The following is a 19,523-nucleotide window of genomic DNA, read 5'->3' on the forward strand; positions in this document are numbered from 1 at the left end:
GGTACAAACAACGAATTACAGTGATGTGGTACATGTAACCAGTGTTTGTATTTCCATTCTCCATGAATGCTGATTAACTTGCTTGTTTTTTCTATCAACCAAAACCAAGCGATTTTTATTGCATATCAGAGACCCGCATATGTTGTACCTTACGAACTATCAAAGTACAATGACTCGGACTTATTGTGACGTCACAATAAACTTCGTTTATCTTGACGTTAAATTTATGGAAATGCACGAGGCTGCATGTTTGTTGTCTGCGTCATTCGGAACACTCGGGTTTGTTCATTTAACTGGACACGAAAGTGAAACAAGAGATATCCGAAGGGGTGGAACACGATGTTTTGTTCAGAAATCTGAATATCTGCTCTCTCCCATACTTAAATGTTACCAAACATAGATACTTGTAAACCCTGCACAGTGCTTATCAGCCTTATAATTAAATCTGTCATCGTGTATCCCTCTGTAGAGTGTTTTATGACCTTTCCCCAAATCGAATTGTTTAAGTTTAGATGTTGCATTTCTAGTGTTTCCATTTTTAACTTATGATGAATTTATATGGCAGTTTCTACTCTGAAAACGTTTGGGATAAGGGATAAGGGGGAGTTCTGTCAATCATCCGTTATATACTATATGGTAATGGGGGATGGAACACAGGAACAGAGCGGTTAAATAATCAATGGACGAGTGTCATGCATGGTAACTACAATAAATTAAGCACTAAGAGCGCATTGGTACCGTATAAGTTTTACACATGGAATATACAGTTTGAAGGTGTTGAAGATATTTCTGAAACTAAGGAATCAGGAAGAAAACTTCTGTAAATAATGAACCCGGGAAAACCATTCACTACCAAGTTGCACATGCGTGGACTTGTTCAATGTAGTTTGAATTTGTTAATGAATAGTGTAATACGAATTGAAGTCAAACGATTACACAGACAATGTCTCGATTTCTTGTCTCTATTGTGAAAGATAATGATCATCACTACAGAATAATTTCTATTTCAGTGTCAACAAACAGAAGTGCAAATTTTGAACTTACCGAATATACTGCAACCCTTAAATGCCTTTGCAATATATGTATGCAGTTGAATGATTTGCATTATATTACGTCGACCAGAGTTTTAAAAGCGGAATTCGAGGTGTGGATTGCTAAACAGTGCACATAGAACTTTCCTTGCTCCTTGTAACTATGAATAATTAATGCAAATTAGGTGACCTATGACGTCGCAACATTGAAGCGGGCCGTATTTTGATACGACACTATCAGGTATGCGCATTTCTATTTTCAGACGGGATTTTCCCTTTGCACATGCGCACTGATCTGAAATTGAGAGAATATAAATAAGCGCTTCATTGCGAATTTTTTTTTATAGAAATTGATCAAGAAATGAATTTTTAATGAATTTTTGAATATTTTCGACTGGTTGTGATTAAAGAGATTGATATACTCCCAACTCGGTGATTAAACTAATAATTGTTATGAGGATATTTTGATTTGAATCTTCGATTTTTGTAAGTAGCTTGAATTTCCTCTGACAATTAAGTTGCAGTATGTCCGATTCAGAGTTTTTTCCTCATTTTCTGGGTAAATCATATTTCCTTACAGCAAATTTTGAGAAAAATACTACTTCCGGTTGATTGTTTTCATTATGAAACGTAATTTTTCGTTAGAATTTTAAATTTTTCTCGGCTTTTGAAATAATATTTCAAAGAGAATTTGATTCAAATATGCATTCTTATCTCTAAAGTTTTCAAATTTAGGGAATACACTTGATTTTAGTTCCCATTTCTATACAAACCCCCATACAATAAAAGAAAATCATCACTTATCTTCGTCAATATTCAATAATGACTTGTTCTGGCAGATGGGGCAGTGCCTGTCTGAACTGTTTTACTTATTGCCCCTGCACCACAGTCAACGATGTTTATTGTCCACTTGCTTTCATTTATATCAAAATTTAAAAATCATCTGATGTGCTAAGCTAAATGTGTTTTTATCCAGCCCTCTCCATACAATATTTTGTACAAAGACTACAAGTTCTTGACTGAAGAGGAGGAAATGCTAATCCTGAAGAGATTATTTTGCCAATGGCCTATATTGAGACACCAGATTCCGTAACAAGGAAATCAAAATTTGTTGTAAGTCAAGATGATTCTTTCATTCGTTTGGCACCTATAGCGCCCCCACTGAACATGTAACTAGATTACTTCACCGTCTGATAATTCTTCTATTTTTAATTTCATATATGAATTTTCTTCTTGAGGTGGATAATTAAATATTTTAATTTCCAAATCTACTTTGCGCCATGTACGTAGCCTTACTAGACTCAGCTCAGGGAAGGTAGAAATCGCCAAGACATCGTTTACTGAAAATTTACATACACGTGCTTCCGCTTTTAAAAATACACCGGATGTTGATATTTTCTGACCTATTTACGTATGGCGCATGCCCTAAAACACGCATATTAAGTACATCCGGTAGGAGCATGATTAGTTCAAGGAAAGTTCTATGTGCAGTGTTAATGAATTCAAAGTCATTGTACTATTCAAAGTGAGGTTTTAAAATTTTTAGAGCAGCACCGAAAAGAGATTTAAAGTTTGATTTCAGTTGTGATGGATTAAAATGTACCCCTCATTCAGGTTCGCAAAAACACAATGTATGTTGGAAATCTGATGAAGTCCTCAATCTCTTACCAAACATGCCAAACCGAGTATACCGTGACCAAACGTCATTTGGATACAATCAGTCGTACACAGGATAATCGTGTCTTTGATGCAGAATTCAACCAACTCCCTTCGCCAATTTACTATGAACAGTAGAGATGTCCATGAGGAGGGGTACAAAAGTGGCCCATAGTTTTCTTTATACCAGTATATCTTGAGAAATATATAGCCTATCGGGTAACGCAATGAATTCTGGTTTGAATGACATATAAATATAGCTTATATCCCCTACCAATTACTCAAACACTTCAACACTGTTAGAAAAAATTATGTCAATTGGTCTCGACCGTTCGTTTTCTTCAATTGTCTTAGAAAACGGAAAGCCCTACAACAGTTGAAAGATATACTAGTAAACACTATATTCAGGTGATAATGGAATATTGCTACATAAACATGGGAAGTTTACGACGTAGAACCTGAAATCATCCCGTTGTCATAAGTTTCTAGTTTGCCGTTAATACACATTTTCAATAAAATATCTAATTACGAAGTAAATATGGAGGACTCTGTGGTGTCTTTTAATTTGAGTTCACAGGGATATATCGAATCGACATATAAATGAAAATGATTATTATTAATTGATGAAACGTCATCAATACATGTATATGGAAATGTCGAATACGTTATTTAGATGGATAGAATTGTTAAGGTTTTCTATTCAAGATTCCCAATTTATAAAATAGATCTATAAATAGCCAATTTGGGGGAATCCCAACAATCCAGTAGAGAGTACTTCTGGCAATGTTTTTTTTTTTTTTTGGTTGATACGATGTATCACTAATTCCCCAGCGAATTAAAAAGCGTGTTACATCAAAATTGGTACTGTATAAGATTTACCTGTAAAATGAAAGGATAAAAAGGAAACGAACGACCGAGACCAATTTACACAAAATTTTGTAACTGTGGTGAAATGTTTGAATAAGCGGTTGGGGATCTGACCAAATGATATATATTATATACGCCAGAATTTATTGCCTCACCTTATAAACTATATATCTCTCAAGAATCATTTCATTAAAAAAATGAACCACTTTCTTACCTTCCTTATGACGAGTTCCATTGTCAATTGTAAATTGCCGTAAGCGTTGGTTGTACTCTGCGTTATAAGCATGAATGTGTCGCGAGTAGGAATGGTTGTATCCAAATAACGTTTCGCCACGGTGGAGTAAGCATATCATGGGTTTGATAAAATTCCCCAAATAATAATTTTTATTCTTTCCTGTTGGAACCATTTTGTGTATCTCAAGGATATCCACAATTCTGGACGTATGAAGTGAAGAATGGCATTGCTGTGTTCACGTGAAATGTTCTTTCATTTGATCAAACAATGATGTAAATCGACCATTTAAGAAATGAACATCACTTTTGAGCTGTTCAAGTCAGTATGAACGGATTTGGATTTTAGGCCATGAACAGCTCAAAAGTCATGTTCATTTCTTATATTTATATTCATTTATTAAAACACCGTTTCTTTACATTGCTTCTATTTTGTTGCATTAAACGAACTTCTAGCCTCTGTCACAGTAGTTATTGTGACGTACGTGAAGACATAGACGTGACGTCACATTTCGTCTCGACCTGTCTTTTATCAACATTGCAAGTTGCACTGTATTTCGGAGGTAGGAAACCGCAATATTGGGATGATAATCCACGTAAGTTTACCATCTTAATCCAAAGGTGTGACTTGCGAGATCTTTGTAACAGATATTCTATTTTTTCCCCAAATCATTACGCTCTCTCAGTCGCGTGCTTTAAGCTACTTCATAATCCGTTCATAGTCAATGTGAACGGATTGTGTCGCGCGCTGAAGTTGGTTGGTTCATAGAGGAAAATGCGATTTGTAATATGAATATTAGCATATGAAATGCACCAAAGAAAAACGTTTGAAGGATTTGAACCATTGGGTAATATTTTTTCCTTTGATTTTCAAGGGATGACTTACATCCCTGGGTTTATATCCCTTAAAACGTGTGTGGCGTATCAAATAATCAAATATGAGTACAGGAACAAAATGAAAGTGTTTGCCCAACACTTAATTTTGTATTCCTGGTAGGAGAAGTGAGATTGATCACGGTTCGTTATCTTCACCTTTTCATTGAGTAGTACTGTAAGCTAGACTTTAATGAGAGGAACGTAATAAACAAATTTCATTTTCATGTTTGTATATTATACTACTAAGTAAACAAATTATAAAATGATGTATTGACCTCGTTTTTGTGGAAAGACAGACATCTTGCAGTGATAAAGGTTGCGTACATTTGCGATGTTAAAAAATTCTTTCGTTTTCTAAACCCTCTTTGAGGAAGTTAAATGGTATGATATTGTATTTATTAATTGTTAGACCGTTCTTTACACACGGATTTTCACTATTGATTACATCGTTTACCCGAACAAGGTACAGGGCTGACGGCGGGTGCAACCGGTCAACCGGGATGCTTTGTTCTCTAATCAATTCATGCCACATCTGATATGTCCTGGAGTCCGTTTTATAGAGTTTGACCAATTCTTAATTTGTAATCATTATAGGATTTATGAGGATGATCACAGTTCATAATCTTCACCTTTTCATTGGTCACATGGCTAAGGAAATGAGAATTGCATTCAATATGCTTGTGACTGCGTCGAAGAATAAAGGATTCTCATGATCGTAACGTTATAGAAACATCAATGAAAGGTGAAGATAACGAACAGTGATCAATCTCATAACTCCTATAAGCAATACAAAATAGAGAGGTGGGAACACACCGACTCCTGGATATACGAGAGGTGGAATCGGATGCCTAGGAGGAATAAGCATCCGCTTTTGACCAGTCACACCCGCTGTGAGCCATATATCTTGATGAGGTAAATTGAGTTATCCGTAGTCAAAATCAGTGTGTCAAGAACGGCCCAACAATCGGTATGAAACTCGTCAGACAACATTCGACTCAAGGGTAGGTTGTATTTGCAAATTAGATCGTTATAACAACACTAGATCAATCTGGCTTGAAGTCAGAATGGGCCGTGCGGCCTGTATATATGCTGGTAACACAGTGGATGTATTATGCGTTACTGATTTATGTATCTTTAGACTATCATGATTTATATTAGAATGTTATTTCACATAATTTCCACAACCATTATTCTAGAGTATTCATTCTTAATATGTCAGATATCCCATATGCACACATGTTATACACACGTGTTCCGTTTTATAAAAAGTCTTGAATAATGTTCAAAACAACTGCAATTGATATGTGGATACTCTCATTAACAAAAGTATTCAAAATGACTGAAGCAACCAACAACAACAGACTATTTATATTTATTGTAATTTGATTAATGTTTTTCATTTTGTATACAGACCAGTAGATTTTGGTAAAGCAATGAATACTTCGTAAAACATATGTGCTGTCTTCAATATGAATTGAAGCCTAGCTGTTCAAACGTGTGAGGAACATATCAGTTCCAAACCCTATTTATAGGATGTCATATATACAAATGATGCATCTCGAAACCATCCTATAACGACATTTAGTCGGCTATATCGAATTTACATGTGGTTGAAAATGAATTTTGTTAACAGATGATTTGTCGATGTATTTGTTCTGTGTATGATCAGTTTCTAAATCGAGGCAGGTTACTGACAATTTTCTATTACTGGGGTTTCAACATTTTCGTTTAAAGTCAGCATTTCAATAATTGTATGGTCTAACGATCTAGTTTGCTATTTAAAACCTATGGTATCAGTGGGAGAAATGCTGTCTGACGTTTTTCAAACGAATAGTTAGGCCGTTCTTGGCACACTGGTTTGTCTGCGGATTACTCCGTTTACCTGATCAAGATACAAGGCTCACGATGGGTGTGACCGGTCGACAGGGCATGACCACTCTTCTCAGGCATCTGATATCAACATTTACTGCACCTTTGATTGTATGGGTTTTTGTGAGATTTTAAAATCAAATACATTTTTAGAAATGATTACTCAAATTCAGTTATCCCAATGACTTTATAATCTGAAGATGGAATTAGATTCACATAATTAAAATATATAGAATAGCTAAGAAGCATTTGGTTGAATATATCAGTTCATTCGAAATAAAAACACCACGGGGTGTTCCACATCTACATCGGATTTGAATACAGTGAAACTTCTCTAAACCGGCCGGCTCTCGGACCGGAAAAAACGGCCGGTTGAGAGGGATGGCCGGTATACCGAGAATTTAGCAATTATAGACATTTTATCTCAATATTCACAAAGTAGGTACTGTTCACTTTGACCTGGTGATCTATGATCAATTATCGGTGGAGATTAAATTAGTCCGCTTGTACCTAAAGATAATTATGAATTACAAGAAATATTTTCGCTGAAATCATCTAATTTTAAACTGAAAATCTATAACAGGATGCATAAAGAAAACACATAGGCCTATTATTGGAATTCCTCTTACCTATAAAAACTCTGTTTACATTCATCGCTTATATCATTAACAATTTTGTTTTGACGTTTATAAAAAGTACAGTAGTAAATACGAAATTGTAATTTGAATATATTTCTTTGGAATTTAAGTCTATGGAAACCAAGAAAATTAATCTATCTTTTAATAATTATCATTAACGGTCATGGGTTTGTTCTTTATTAACTACCGCTGATATCCATACGAAAGTATGGTGAAACAATATGGCGTTTGATACGGTATTCATTCAATAATTTCCCAACTGTGTTTTACATTTTGTACAGAATTTGGAAGGGTCTCTTGGAATAGTTAAGTGTCAATTAACACCCTTGACAGCACAGGTAAACAATAGAAATTAAAGAGGCCACTAGTGTTTTTCACACCTCCGATGGATAATTTCATACCTGGCCAGTCGGTCAGTCAATTTGCACACCTGGACGATCTTAATTAACCTTTGGCCAAGATTTTCTTGTTTTCAAAAAGTGGCCGGTATGTTAAGGGTAAATTACACATGTTTGTTAACGAATGTACTTTAAAAAGTGGCCGATGTCCGGTTTTCAGGGGTGGCCGGTTTTGTAAGACTTTCTTTGTAAGGAAATGTTAAGATTTCTGCCGGGACTTTGAAAATCGGCCGATATTCAGGGAGAACCGGTATTCTGAGGGGCCGGTTTGGAGAAGTTTCACTGTATTCTACTAAACATACGTTTACAGCTAATGATGACAAACGAAATTATTTCAGCTTCGCCATTTTCAAACTTCCATATTTACATAGAAATTATTATCATTTACATGTTATGGCGATTATATCCCTCAACTGATTCGATGCATGAGATCATGGTCTGCGTATGATCAATTTTCAAATCAAGTCGGCAACTGCAAAGATAAGTTGATGTTTCAACACTATAGTTTAATATGAGGTTTTCGCAATTTTTATCTTTGTTCTTAATTTGCTCACATGTCTTGTCATTAGGTTTATTGGTGCCTGTTGTGTTTAATACCTACCGTTAATCTGTTCCTAACATACTAATTTGATTAGGGTTACTCCATTTACCTGATTGAAATATAGAGTTCACGGAACATGTGACCAATGGTAGGCGATGTTAACTCTTCCCAGCTCCTGATCGCACTGGTGTTTACTGGGGTCCGTATTTCCTTTACTTCAAATTCAGTATTCTGTAAAGGAATATTGATTACATGTACTACTGATATCTTCATCTTCAATTTTTCACATAATCAAAACATGATATATTTGGAAATAAACCTATTGAAATAAGAAAAAGTTAAATCCCTCTATTTTGTCTTTGGACAATCACGTCCTTAGTCAATCCCTGTGTCCCTATTGAAGATAACGATCAGTGATCAATTTCATAAATCCTGTTGACCGGTCTCACCTGCTGTGAGCGTAATGCTTGTACAATATGTTTTAATGATTATACAGTGGTTTCATAATGTGGAACGGTGATTTTATGATTGTACGATATCATTAAAGCATACAAATCCCTTTTCCATAACCACTGAATCATACAGATTCCGATCGTACAATTAGCAATTTTCAATCTTCGTGGTTTTAGTAGTAAGAAGAAAAAACCCTGCGAATTCAAATCCTCAAACTATACTAATACAAGGGATAACAGCAGTACTCTTTAATCAAGAAGTCATCCTCCAATACATTATACAAATTGAACGCACACATAATACACACATATACAACACATTCATAGAAACTCACATTCACACACAAACGCACACAACAATCATACATGGGTGACGAAGTCGAGTTCCCACAGGCATGTATATGCTATTTTGTGTAAAGCAACGGTAGTTTAACTGTATCTTAAATTATTTTTTTAAACATTTACAGAAATCATTTGATAATTATACACTTTTTCCTGAAAAGTGATTTAGTTGAAATATTCCTTGATAGTTTTCACGCATCACGTTCGAAATAAATTGCAGTATTGTTCTCCGCAATAGTTCTAAAATATTACACGAAGAAATGCGTCACGAACTTTGATTAAACTTCCTATTTGCTCATCAGTCGTATAAAACCCCGAATTCATTCATATCAAACAACAATCCCTTTTACACACCTTAATCACGAAAATGAATTTTCGGAAATGAGTTTCCCGTGCAGTGGACACCACTTAGTGTCTTGTCCTAATAATTGTACTTGTTACTCAGACGGTTAGGCTGTGCTGAGTTGCTCTCTGGTGTTGCTGTTTGAAAAGTTGCTCTTGGCTTCCATCCTGTCCTGCTCGTATTTAGGGAAAAATCATCTGGTGTTGCTTCCACAATTCTAATGAGACATCGTTCAGTATTTGATTAAATTGCGACACAAGTGTTGCTCATCAGTTTGGTTCGCTAGTCAATCTGAGATGCTTTGCCTGAAGTATAAGAGAAGAAACTGGAGGAAAAAATACGAAAGGCTACCACTTCTACCTAAATATGGTAAGTAACTTCTTCAATGCTTGCTGCTGATACTGTTCTACTGCTTAATATGGTAAGTTTCCTTTTCTATGTCTGCTTAATATAGTAAGTTTCCTTTTCTATGTCTGCTGCTGGTAATGTTTTACTGCTTAATATTGGTAAGTTTCCTTTTCTATGTCTACTGTTGGTAATGTTTTACTGCTTAATATGGTAAGTTTCTTTTTCTATGTCTGCTGCTGGTAATGTTTTACTGCTTAATATTGGTAAGTTTCCTTTTCTATGTCTGCTGCTGGTAATGTTCAACTGCTTAATATGGAAAGTTTCCTTTTCTGTGTCTGCTGCTGGTAATGTTTTACTGCTTAATAGGATAAGTTTCCTATTATATGTCTACTGCTGGTAATGTTTTACTGCTTAATATGGAAAGTTTCCTTTTCTATGTCTGCTGCTGGTAATGTTCTACTGCTTAATATGGAAAGTTTCCTTTTCTATGTCTGCTGCTGGTAATGTTCTACTGCTTGCTATGGTAAATTTCCTTTTCTATGTCTGCTGCTGGTAATGTTCTATTGCTTGATATGGTAAGTTTCCTTTTCTATGTCTGCTTAATATTGTAAGTTTCCTTTTCTATGTCTGCTGCTGGTAATGTTTTACTGCTTAATATTGGTAAGTTTCCTTTTCTATGTCTACTGCTGGTAATGTTTTACTGCTTAATATGGTAAGTTTCTTTTTCTATGTCTGCTGCTGGTAATGTTTTACTGCTTAATATTGGTAAGTTTCCTTTTCTATGTCTGCTGCTGGTAATGTTCAACTGCTTAATATGGAAAGTTTCCTTTTCTGTGTCTGCTGCTGATAATGTTTTACTGCTTAATAGGATAAGTTTCCTTTTCTATGTCTACTGCTGGTAATGTTTTACTGCTTAATATGGAAAGTTTCCTTTTCTATGTCTGCTGCTGGTAATGTTCGACTGCTTAATATGGAAAGTTTCCTTTTCTATGTTTGCTGCTGGTAATGTTCTACTGCTTGCTATGGTAAATTTCCTTTTCTATGTCTACTGCTGGTAATGTTCTATTGCTTGATATGGTAAGTTTCCTTTTCTATGTCTGCTGCTGGTAATGTTTTACTGCTTAATATGGTAAGTTTCCTTTTCTACGTCTACTGCTGGTAATGTTCTACTGCTTAATATGGAAAGTTTCCTTTTCTATATCTGTTGCTGGTAATGTTTTACTGCTTAATATGGTAAGTTTCCTTTTCTATGTCTGCTGCTGGTAATGTTTTACTGCTTGCTATGGTAAGTTTCCTTTTCTATGTCTGCTGCTGGTAATGTTTTATTGCTTGATATGGTAAGTTTCCTTTTCTATGTCTACTGCTGGTAATGTTCTACTGCTTAATATGGAAAGTTTCCTTTTCTATATCTGTTGCTGGTAATGTTTTACTGCTTAATATGGTAAGTTTCCTTTTCTATGTCTGCTGCTGGTAATGTTTTACTGCTTGCTATGGTAAGTTTCCTTTTCTATGTCTGCTGCTGGTAATGTTTTATTGCTTAATATGTTAAGTTTCCATTTCTATGTCTGCTGCTGGTAATGTTCTACTGCTTGCTATGGTAAGTTTCCTTTTCTATGTCTGCTGTTGGTAATGTTAAAGATTTTGAAGGGACGTAAAACAAACAATTTCAATGACGAGATATAGAAAGTTGTTTCTATGCAAGGTGAAGATAACGAACAGTGCTCAATCTCATAACTCCTACAAGCAATACAAAATAGATAGTTGAGCAAACAGGGACCCCTGGACACACCAGAGGTGGGATCAGGTGCCTAGGAGGAGTAAGCATCCCCTGTTGACCGGTCACACCCGCCGTGAGCCCCATATCCTGATCAACAGTATAAAATACTGTGTAATTATTTCAGTTCGTGGTGGCCACTTAGAACGGATTGCCATCATTTTACGGTTTCGCTGGGATTTAATTTTCTGAATATGGATTATGTACATAGAAACATAATGTGTATTTTGATATGTTTTGACATTCATTTTATAGGGGTGCCCGCATAAATCACAAAAATCGAGTCTCCAAGAGGGTACAATGAATTTATATGTGAAGGTTATAAATTTGACGTAATAAAAACATTCAATAAAAATGTTGAGATAAAGAACAGTGATCAAACTCATGCATCCCATATCTATTCAGCAGTTGACACATGGCATACCACGGCCTGTAGTTACAAACGTATGTTCAGAATGCGGAAGATATGTTAACAACGTCCTATTGTTAGGGACTTGAAGATGTAAACAAACTATCTAAAAATTCATTGAATTCATATAAAACATGAAATCAGATTATAGATTTTTCCTTTCAATCTTTCCGAGAGAAATTAATGAACGTAATATTGTACATTAATTGCAATTAGCCATTCACGCTGCTTTATTTCGGAATCTCTAATTAGAGTGCTGCAAATTTATATCAATAGAATATTCTCTAGACAGAATCTTACAAATGTGTTGTCATGGAATACTCTCTGAAGTAGACCTCGAAAATGTTTGATGCATATTCATATTAGATATATTCTACATGTGATTATTTTTCTCTGTGCATCTAACTATGTATCTAACAATTTCAATGAAGGCCTTAATCAAGGCGTATCAAGGTGTTTTATATGAAATATACGCAGCATTAATGGCAACTATGTAATGCATGTGTCTAAATATCAGATATTTGTCCCATGGAAAGTAATCTTCAGGGATGAACCGAAAAATAGCCTACAATACTAGCAAGGATGAGGGATAAATATCAGAAGTTAGCATACAGTATCCAATCAATTACTTTCAATATGTACACATATTTTACTTTCAGTCGTCAGAGTACGGCAATATGGCAATAACGTGTGCTTGACGGTAGAAGGGGTGGAAAAAAACTTCGACAAGATCACGTGGGAAAGAGACGGGGAGGTTTTAGAACCAAATTCACGAAAACTACATATCTATCAGGATCTACCACACATTGTCTCTTTAGTGATCTATGATGTCACAGTTAAAGACAGCGCCACCTATCAGTGTATACTTAAGTCCAGACGTGAAGTGGAAACCAGTGATGTCACTGTGTTGGGTATGTAAGAGATCAAGGAATGCATAATATATCAAGTTTTTTATTATTAGAGAACATGTGCATCCAACGATAAAAATGATAATGTTTCGCTGAAACTCAAACTATAGCACGAACAATTATTAAAAACTCCATTCATTATGAGACTGATTTATTTTGCACCAGACTTCAATCCAATAAAATTGATAGGACCAGCGTATCAAAGATGGACAGGTATGACTAGAAAGGAAATTCAAGCAAAAGTGATGCATCAACCCATCCTTCCTCCGAACTGTCGAAACCGGAATTCTGTCAAGTATGACATCATAATGACCTTAACGAAGACCACAGAATACAGGAATGAAAGTATGTTTCAATTGTTTTCCGTTGTTGTCTGTTTCATTATGACGCTTTAAGGATAGGAAACATGAGCATTTGCTTTAATTGTAAATCACTTCCTTTCACAAGTTGTAAACACTAAATATTTGTTGTTCGTATTTCATAAATGCCTTTTGTGAAAACTGACGCGTCAAGGATATGAAATGCATCTTAATTCAATTCATTTCCTTTCACACCTTTTGTTGTAAACACTAGATACGTGTAAGTTTCCGTTGTGAAAAATTTAAAAGTGTGTTTGCGCTTTTGGGGAAAACATTCATTGAAAAAAATCTTCTGACATTGATTATTTTGATATTTAGATGTCTTTCAAATTGCATTTGATTGATGGTCCTTTGTATAGAGCCAGCCTTTAGAAAATCATTGTATAAGTACATCGGACGCTCGTTGACAAAACTTTTGTCCCTTTCCGAAAGGGTTTTAAAAGGTTTGGTACAAGGAATATCTTTCCATAAGATGTTCTTTTCAGCTATGAATTTGAATGCAGTTTCCAATGCACATTCCTCTCATCAAATGATGTCAATGAGAAAATGAAAATAGCTAACGATGATCAATGTCACCATAGAGAATAAAAACATAGAATAGTAAGACACCCCCGCCCCGGAAATGGAGAAATAGAAACACAAACACCAGAGGTGGGATCAGGTGCCTCGGAGGATCATGGGATTCGTGTTTACTGGCCTTTCTGTTGTATTCTTCATGAGAGAAATGAAATTGATCACTGTTCGTTATCATCACTGTTTTCATATAAATTGTAATGAGTAATACAATTGCAGGCTATTTAAAGTGTTCCTTTAAATATAATGCCTTACAAATACAGTACAATAATAATTTCAGGTTTTTTCACACAAACGACAGAGACGGACATGAGGAGGGCATTCCATTACGGTGTCCTCCTGAGCAAAAACTCCCGACTCCGCTGGAGGACCCTCAACGGTCCCTCTGTACTGAATGACATCTACCAGCGTTTCCATAATACTACCATACGTCCCAAGACTCCTAAAGAATGTAGGAAACGGTGTGCAACGATAGCAAGTCTCAAATGTACAGAGAGGCACGTGACTTTTGTCTCCCCTGACGTAGAATACGCAACGCTCTGGAATTTCCTACAGACTGGTTGCGTCACCAGCAAGATGGCGACTTTGTTGGAGTGCAGAAATTTATCGATAGTGAAGAGATATTTACGAAGTGATAAACACATACCCGGAGAGAATGAACGATGCGTCTGCTTACCTGCTGTGTATCGACAAAAGCTTCAAGAAAGACTTATAGAATGGGAAAAATGCCACCAGAAATCAAAATCTACCTGATAAAATTTTTACAAAGACATGATGTTTTAATGATGTTTCAAACGTATTGTACAGTTCATTTTAATCATTTCCCTAAATCATGTGAAGGTATTTAATGTTTATGATGCCCTTTTGGAAATTTATGTACATTATTATTATCATCCAACATCTGTTACATGTTCAGTTATCAGAATTTGCTTTGGACATTTCATAGATTATAACAAAAGCAATTAGTGAGGATGTAGTTTCTAGTATTTCTACAGTTATTTAGACTTGTAACGGAACCTGCTATCAGACCCGCTTTAGGTACTGGAGATATCTTGCGTCATATTCAATTCAAATAAATATTATACATTTACGTGTAGAAATGTGTGTAATCAGTATACCGTTAAATATATATGAGAAAAGCTTTGAAAACGTTAGTGTTGAGAACAGCAGAGTGTGCGTATTACTATGTTATATATATCTATCTATCTAGTTCGTCTTTGTAGAGTTCACAACCTACTATTTGAAATAAAACCATTCTTTGTTCAAGACTTGTATCATTAAAGACAGGAAACTCAATGTTCCTTTCATCCCTGATTTAAGAAGTTTCACTCATTGATGACCAAGTAGAAATATAATAAAGAAAAGATACCATATACAAAATAAATAAAATACTTTAAACGTATCGCCGCGTATCCAACTAGAAATATTTCATTTGAAATAATACATCAGATATCTAACCTAATATGATTTCGATATTTGTCACATATTCAATGACACTAAGGATATTTAAGTTGAGATCCAGGTTAGAATAGGTTCTCAGCACCCGTTGCTTGTCGTAAGAGGCGATTAAATAGGGCAGCCCTTCGGATGAGACCACAAAAACCCACGAGGTCCCGTGTCACAGCAGATGTGGCACGATAAAAAAAATCTTCCTGCTCAGGGGCGCTAAGCACCAAGCATAGACCTAATTTTTGCAGTCCTTCACCGGCAATGGTGACGTCTCCATATGAGTGAAAGATTCTCGAGAGGGACGTTGAACAATATACAATTACTGAGTATGTAGCTTTGTACGGTAACAATGGGTATTGCTTTTTAAAGCTGACATGAATGATATATGACATTGATAAATACGTCATATTACAGGCTCTCCGCCATACTTCTCCCAGTACGCTTTTTACTCTATCTGTAAGTACAAGTAGTAAACCGGCTTCGATGAGGAGGTCAACTGGGTGCACTTTTGGAGGTGAACGGAGTGAAATTTTGGAAGTGCACTGAGCTCGGGAGGAATTACGTAACAGAGCGCAATGATGTCGGGGGTACCAGGGATTGGAGGGCTATGAAGTAATAATGGCGAGAGAAAAATCGATGAGGCATGAAATAATGACTCTAATTGTTATCCTTTGTGTGAAATGTTTACTATTTTTATCGAACATTAAAAGAACATTAGGTTTTTTAACAATTTTGCACGGGCGGTGCAGTTTAACCTGTCGCTTGAATTCATTTGAACCAGCCATCGGGAGCGACATTGTTTGTTCGGGATATCAAGACGGTTGTTATATGTCCCGATTATCGAGAGAGATGTAAATGTAGTAACATAAGAATTATTGATTTTATCTTGCGATAGGTGCAATGTGAACTCAGTTGACCTACCTTTTGTGCTATGATCGAGGAAACAGGACTGGCGTGTGTATTGTCGCTTTACCGGGAACAGGCTATGAAAAGGTGAATTTAGTTTCGCTTTGACTTCTTGGAAAAGCGACTGTTTTCTGAAAGTCAATCGGATTAACTTTCCTTCGTAAAAATAAGTATACTAACATGGCTGGTTTAAAGTTTTTATTTCAGAACATGAATTAATGAGGTCAGATATTCGCGATCGTTAGTTATCTATCTCTTACTTCATGAGTAAAATACATGTCACATTGTTTTTATCAAAAAGCAAGAATTCTATAACAGGCCAAAGGGTTCATACATATGCGCATTTTCGTTTTCACGTGGGTTGAATCAGATTTCGTATATACCCCCAATGGCGATTATCACACCGAAGTGATTTTTCTATTTTTTCTCTGTAGTGAATTAGTTTTGCTGATTAAAGTTCTATGTTTTGCTGTTTGGTTGTTTTTTACTTGAGCTTTGTTGCTAATGGATTATCGTAATGGTGAGTTGGGTGAGTGTTATTTTGAGCGCCAGTATAAAAACCGACTGGTTTGGTTGTTCATGCTCAGATGGGTACGGTAACGACATCAGCCAGGTGCCACATTTTCAGTTCCTACGCGTTCTGATAACGGTGATTGTCCACGTAGATATAGAACTGGTACTGAAGTAAGCAACCATTGAATAAGGGAGGATTCTGTTAGGCGGGAATTTGTCTCTTCCTAGCTGGTAAGCCTGTTTTGTCGGCAATTTGTTATTTCGTAAGTACTTTAGTTTAGCATTAAAAAAACATTAAGTTCTTGGTTTTTAATTCAATGGCAAGTTGTTAGATTTAAGAAGTTCATTTTAGTGCAGGGATAGAAATCAAAACCAATCTATACAGACAAGGCAGGTGGACAGTGCGAGAGCCAACTGTACAGAAGAATATGAGAATATTGGCGGAATATAAAGGACGATGTGTAATTTCGCTAAAGAGGACCGATAGTGGGAAACCTTGGAGTCCGGGACTTACGGTCGAAGTTTTACATCTTGTAGGAAGGTTGACAGATGAGTGTTCCCGGTTCAGAAAGCATGCTTAGCACAGATCGGCGGGAGATGGGAACGTACTCGATGAAATAAAACCATAGAATATGTACAATTATAGAAAACCATTCTAAATAAAAATGCAGTGATATTAGGGGCTGTGCGGTGCACCGAAAATTTGGATGCACCGCGATTCATACCATTCGATTCAATGCACCGATTACAAATTCCAGATTTCGGGTCGGTTTAGATTTTACATACACCAAAACAACAAATATGGCGTCCGAGTGATGTGCATAACATGTGGATTTTTTATGCAACAGATACTTAAATCACTAGTGTGTTGAGAGTTAGCATTTTCACCACTCAGATACCAACAGAATATGGTCTGTAAGATCATTGCAGTTTATCTTTATATGACATATAGCATTTCTGTCAGTGGTGGAGTGAAATCAACATCGTAGGTAATGACACAGATTTGACAGTTAATATGAGAGAAGTAAATCAATAAAGGAGATATTTCAAAGACTCAATTGATAGAATTATTGAATTCTTACATATCAATGGAAACAATATCATATTAATTTAGATTCACTATAGATTTGTTTAATAATCCAAAACTTATGCAGAACATTAATATAACAAATTTTAATAGACTGTCATTGTTTTCCTTTTTCTATCAAAGTTATAAAATGCCATCATAAATACATATGATGTTTACAAATGATGACATACAGTTATATAACTTGAATAAAATAAAATCAAATATGCTGCTCATTAACATTGTTACATTTTGTGCTGTCATTAGATAAATTGGACCTAACATGAACCGAATCGAAAATTACCGAATCTGTTCAGATTCGAAACCGAAAAGAATCGAGCTAACTGAATCGTCCCAGCCCTAAATGATATATTTATTAATATTGAGTCTCTGGAAATTTTTCCTAAAATACTTCTACTTTGAATATTGTGTATAACTCACTGATTTTAAATTTGTTATATCTGACACATTCTAGGTTAATATACTCTAATAGTTACTGGTGACGTCGGCAAATAGTTCTCTAAAGGTATCAGATACTATCAGTGTTATTTGTTTATACATTCATAATTATTGTTTCGTGTGTATAGTGAAGGGAGTGCGAGTGAACGTCTCTCTTTTGTTTCATTTTCATTGATTTAATGAGTACATTTATTTTCTGTATTTTACGATTCATTATTTTTCAAGCCCAGTTTAAAAAAATCTAAAAGAACGTATCATAGACTTCACAAGCATTTATCAAGTGCTACTCATCCTGTTATGAAAGTGTAGAGTGAACTTTCGATATTGAAACTTTCAAAACTAAGTCCTTGATATGAAAGGTGCTGACAACGAACAGTGATCAATCTCACAACTCCCACAAGGTATATAAGATAGAGAATTGGGCAAACACGAACCACTGGGCACAATCGAAGTAGGACCAGCTGCCCATGAGGAATATTTGCATCCCTTGTTGACCGGACACACCCGCCGCTAGCCGTATATTTTGATCAGACAAAACGGGGAAATCCGTAGTTAAAATCAAAGTGCCAAGAACCGCCTAACAATGAAACACGTTGGACAGCATTTGACTCACTGATAAGTTGTATTACCAAACTTGATCATTGTAACGACCATTCAAGCGAGACTGTTGAAATCCCTGTAACAATTTGTTTGACTGTAGCCTACTTCTATGTAAAAGCTAATACGTAAAACAAGATACCATGTATCGAATTAGTTGAGAGATAGAAACACCATATGCAGGTGATGATAGAATATTACTACATAAATAAGGGAAATTGATGATGGAGAAGCTGAAATCCCCCATTTATCATGAGTTGAGTTAAGTTTGCTGCATACTAGTAATTGATATCAAAGTGATAGGCTTTGCATGATCTTTAAAACACTGTTGTTGCTTTCCATTGGATTACGTGTATAAATGTGTATATATCTACTCGAGTTTAATATAACCAATTTGTTTCAAATAATGTGATACTTTCCGACATTTATCAAGTGATACTTATCCGGCAATATATGTGAAGTGGGGACTTCCATATCAATGTTTTCAAAAAATAAAATAAAAAAATAAACCATTGGTACACAAATAATACGCTTTGCTTGACATTTAAAGAAACTAGTGTAGATTCCCCCCAGGTTATTTGTATAACAGACTGCTCTACTGGAGAAATAACTTGTCAACGCTTTAAATATTTTGTTGTTTTGACGGAGATCTAGGTATAGTACAAGCAATGTTGAAGTTTTGGATGAAGCAAATCTTTCAACTAATTTTGAAAATGTGATGTGAAATAAAAGTAATACTTAGATCCTGCTCAAATTTCTAAAACAAGAACTCAAACTGTCATAATAAGATCCCATGACCTCATAAACTACAATGCCTCTTCACCGGAATTAAAAGAGGTTTCTTCGCATTATGAATATATGCAATTTTGCAACCTATTATAACTGTTCTGTGTTCTAAAGACACGAAAAAGAGCAAAG

The 19,523-nt window shown here is 35.5% G+C and overlaps 2 protein-coding genes across 7 annotated transcripts in view; one reads left to right on the top strand and one right to left on the bottom strand.

Moving 5' to 3' along the window:
• LOC125677307 (uncharacterized) overlaps positions 1 to 16,084 on the bottom strand; it is a 55,905-nt gene extending 39,821 nt beyond the window's left edge. For 4 of the 5 annotated variants that reach the window (XR_008801341.1, XM_056159281.1, XM_056159286.1 and 1 more), the window contains exons 1-2: positions 9,256 to 9,392; positions 8,217 to 8,338 (exon numbers count right to left, since the gene is read on the bottom strand). The gene's annotated coding sequence lies outside the window, so the exon portion shown is untranslated. Of the gene's footprint in view, positions 1 to 8,216; positions 8,339 to 9,255; positions 9,393 to 15,985 lie in introns of those variants that run through there. The other variant, XM_056159284.1, reaches the window with a different exon arrangement.
• Positions 9,315 to 14,881, top strand: LOC125677306 (uncharacterized). 2 transcript variants are annotated; one of them, XM_048915315.2, is made up of 4 exons: positions 9,315 to 9,613; positions 12,435 to 12,686; positions 12,849 to 13,028; positions 13,896 to 14,881. In XM_048915315.2, exons 1-4 carry the CDS (start codon positions 9,541 to 9,543, stop codon positions 14,366 to 14,368), a joined length of 978 nt encoding a protein of 325 aa, XP_048771272.2. In that variant the 5' UTR covers positions 9,315 to 9,540; the 3' UTR covers positions 14,369 to 14,881. The 2 variants fall into 2 exon arrangements, with proteins under 2 accessions (XP_048771272.2, XP_048771273.2); XM_048915316.2 differs by having other exon boundaries at positions 9,479 to 9,613; positions 12,873 to 13,028.
• Positions 16,085 to 19,523: the final 3,439 nt, after the last annotated feature.

The sequence above is a fragment of the Ostrea edulis genome, chromosome 3, assembly GCF_947568905.1.
Source record: "Ostrea edulis chromosome 3, xbOstEdul1.1, whole genome shotgun sequence".
Classification (NCBI taxonomy): domain Eukaryota; kingdom Metazoa; phylum Mollusca; class Bivalvia; order Ostreida; family Ostreidae; genus Ostrea; species Ostrea edulis.

Bases quoted from the DNA above. Each gene is read 5' to 3' on its own strand.
- LOC125677306 (XM_048915315.2), top strand. From the start codon at position 9,541: ATGCTTTGCCTGAAGTATAAGAGAAGAAACTGGAGGAAAAAATACGAA. The intron at 9,614-12,434 runs GTAAGTAACTTC...TTTTACTTTCAG, and splicing joins ACCACTTCTACCTAAATATG to TCGTCAGAGTACGGCAATAT. The intron at 13,029-13,895 runs GTATGTTTCAAT...TAATAATTTCAG, and splicing joins CACAGAATACAGGAATGAAA to GTTTTTTCACACAAACGACA.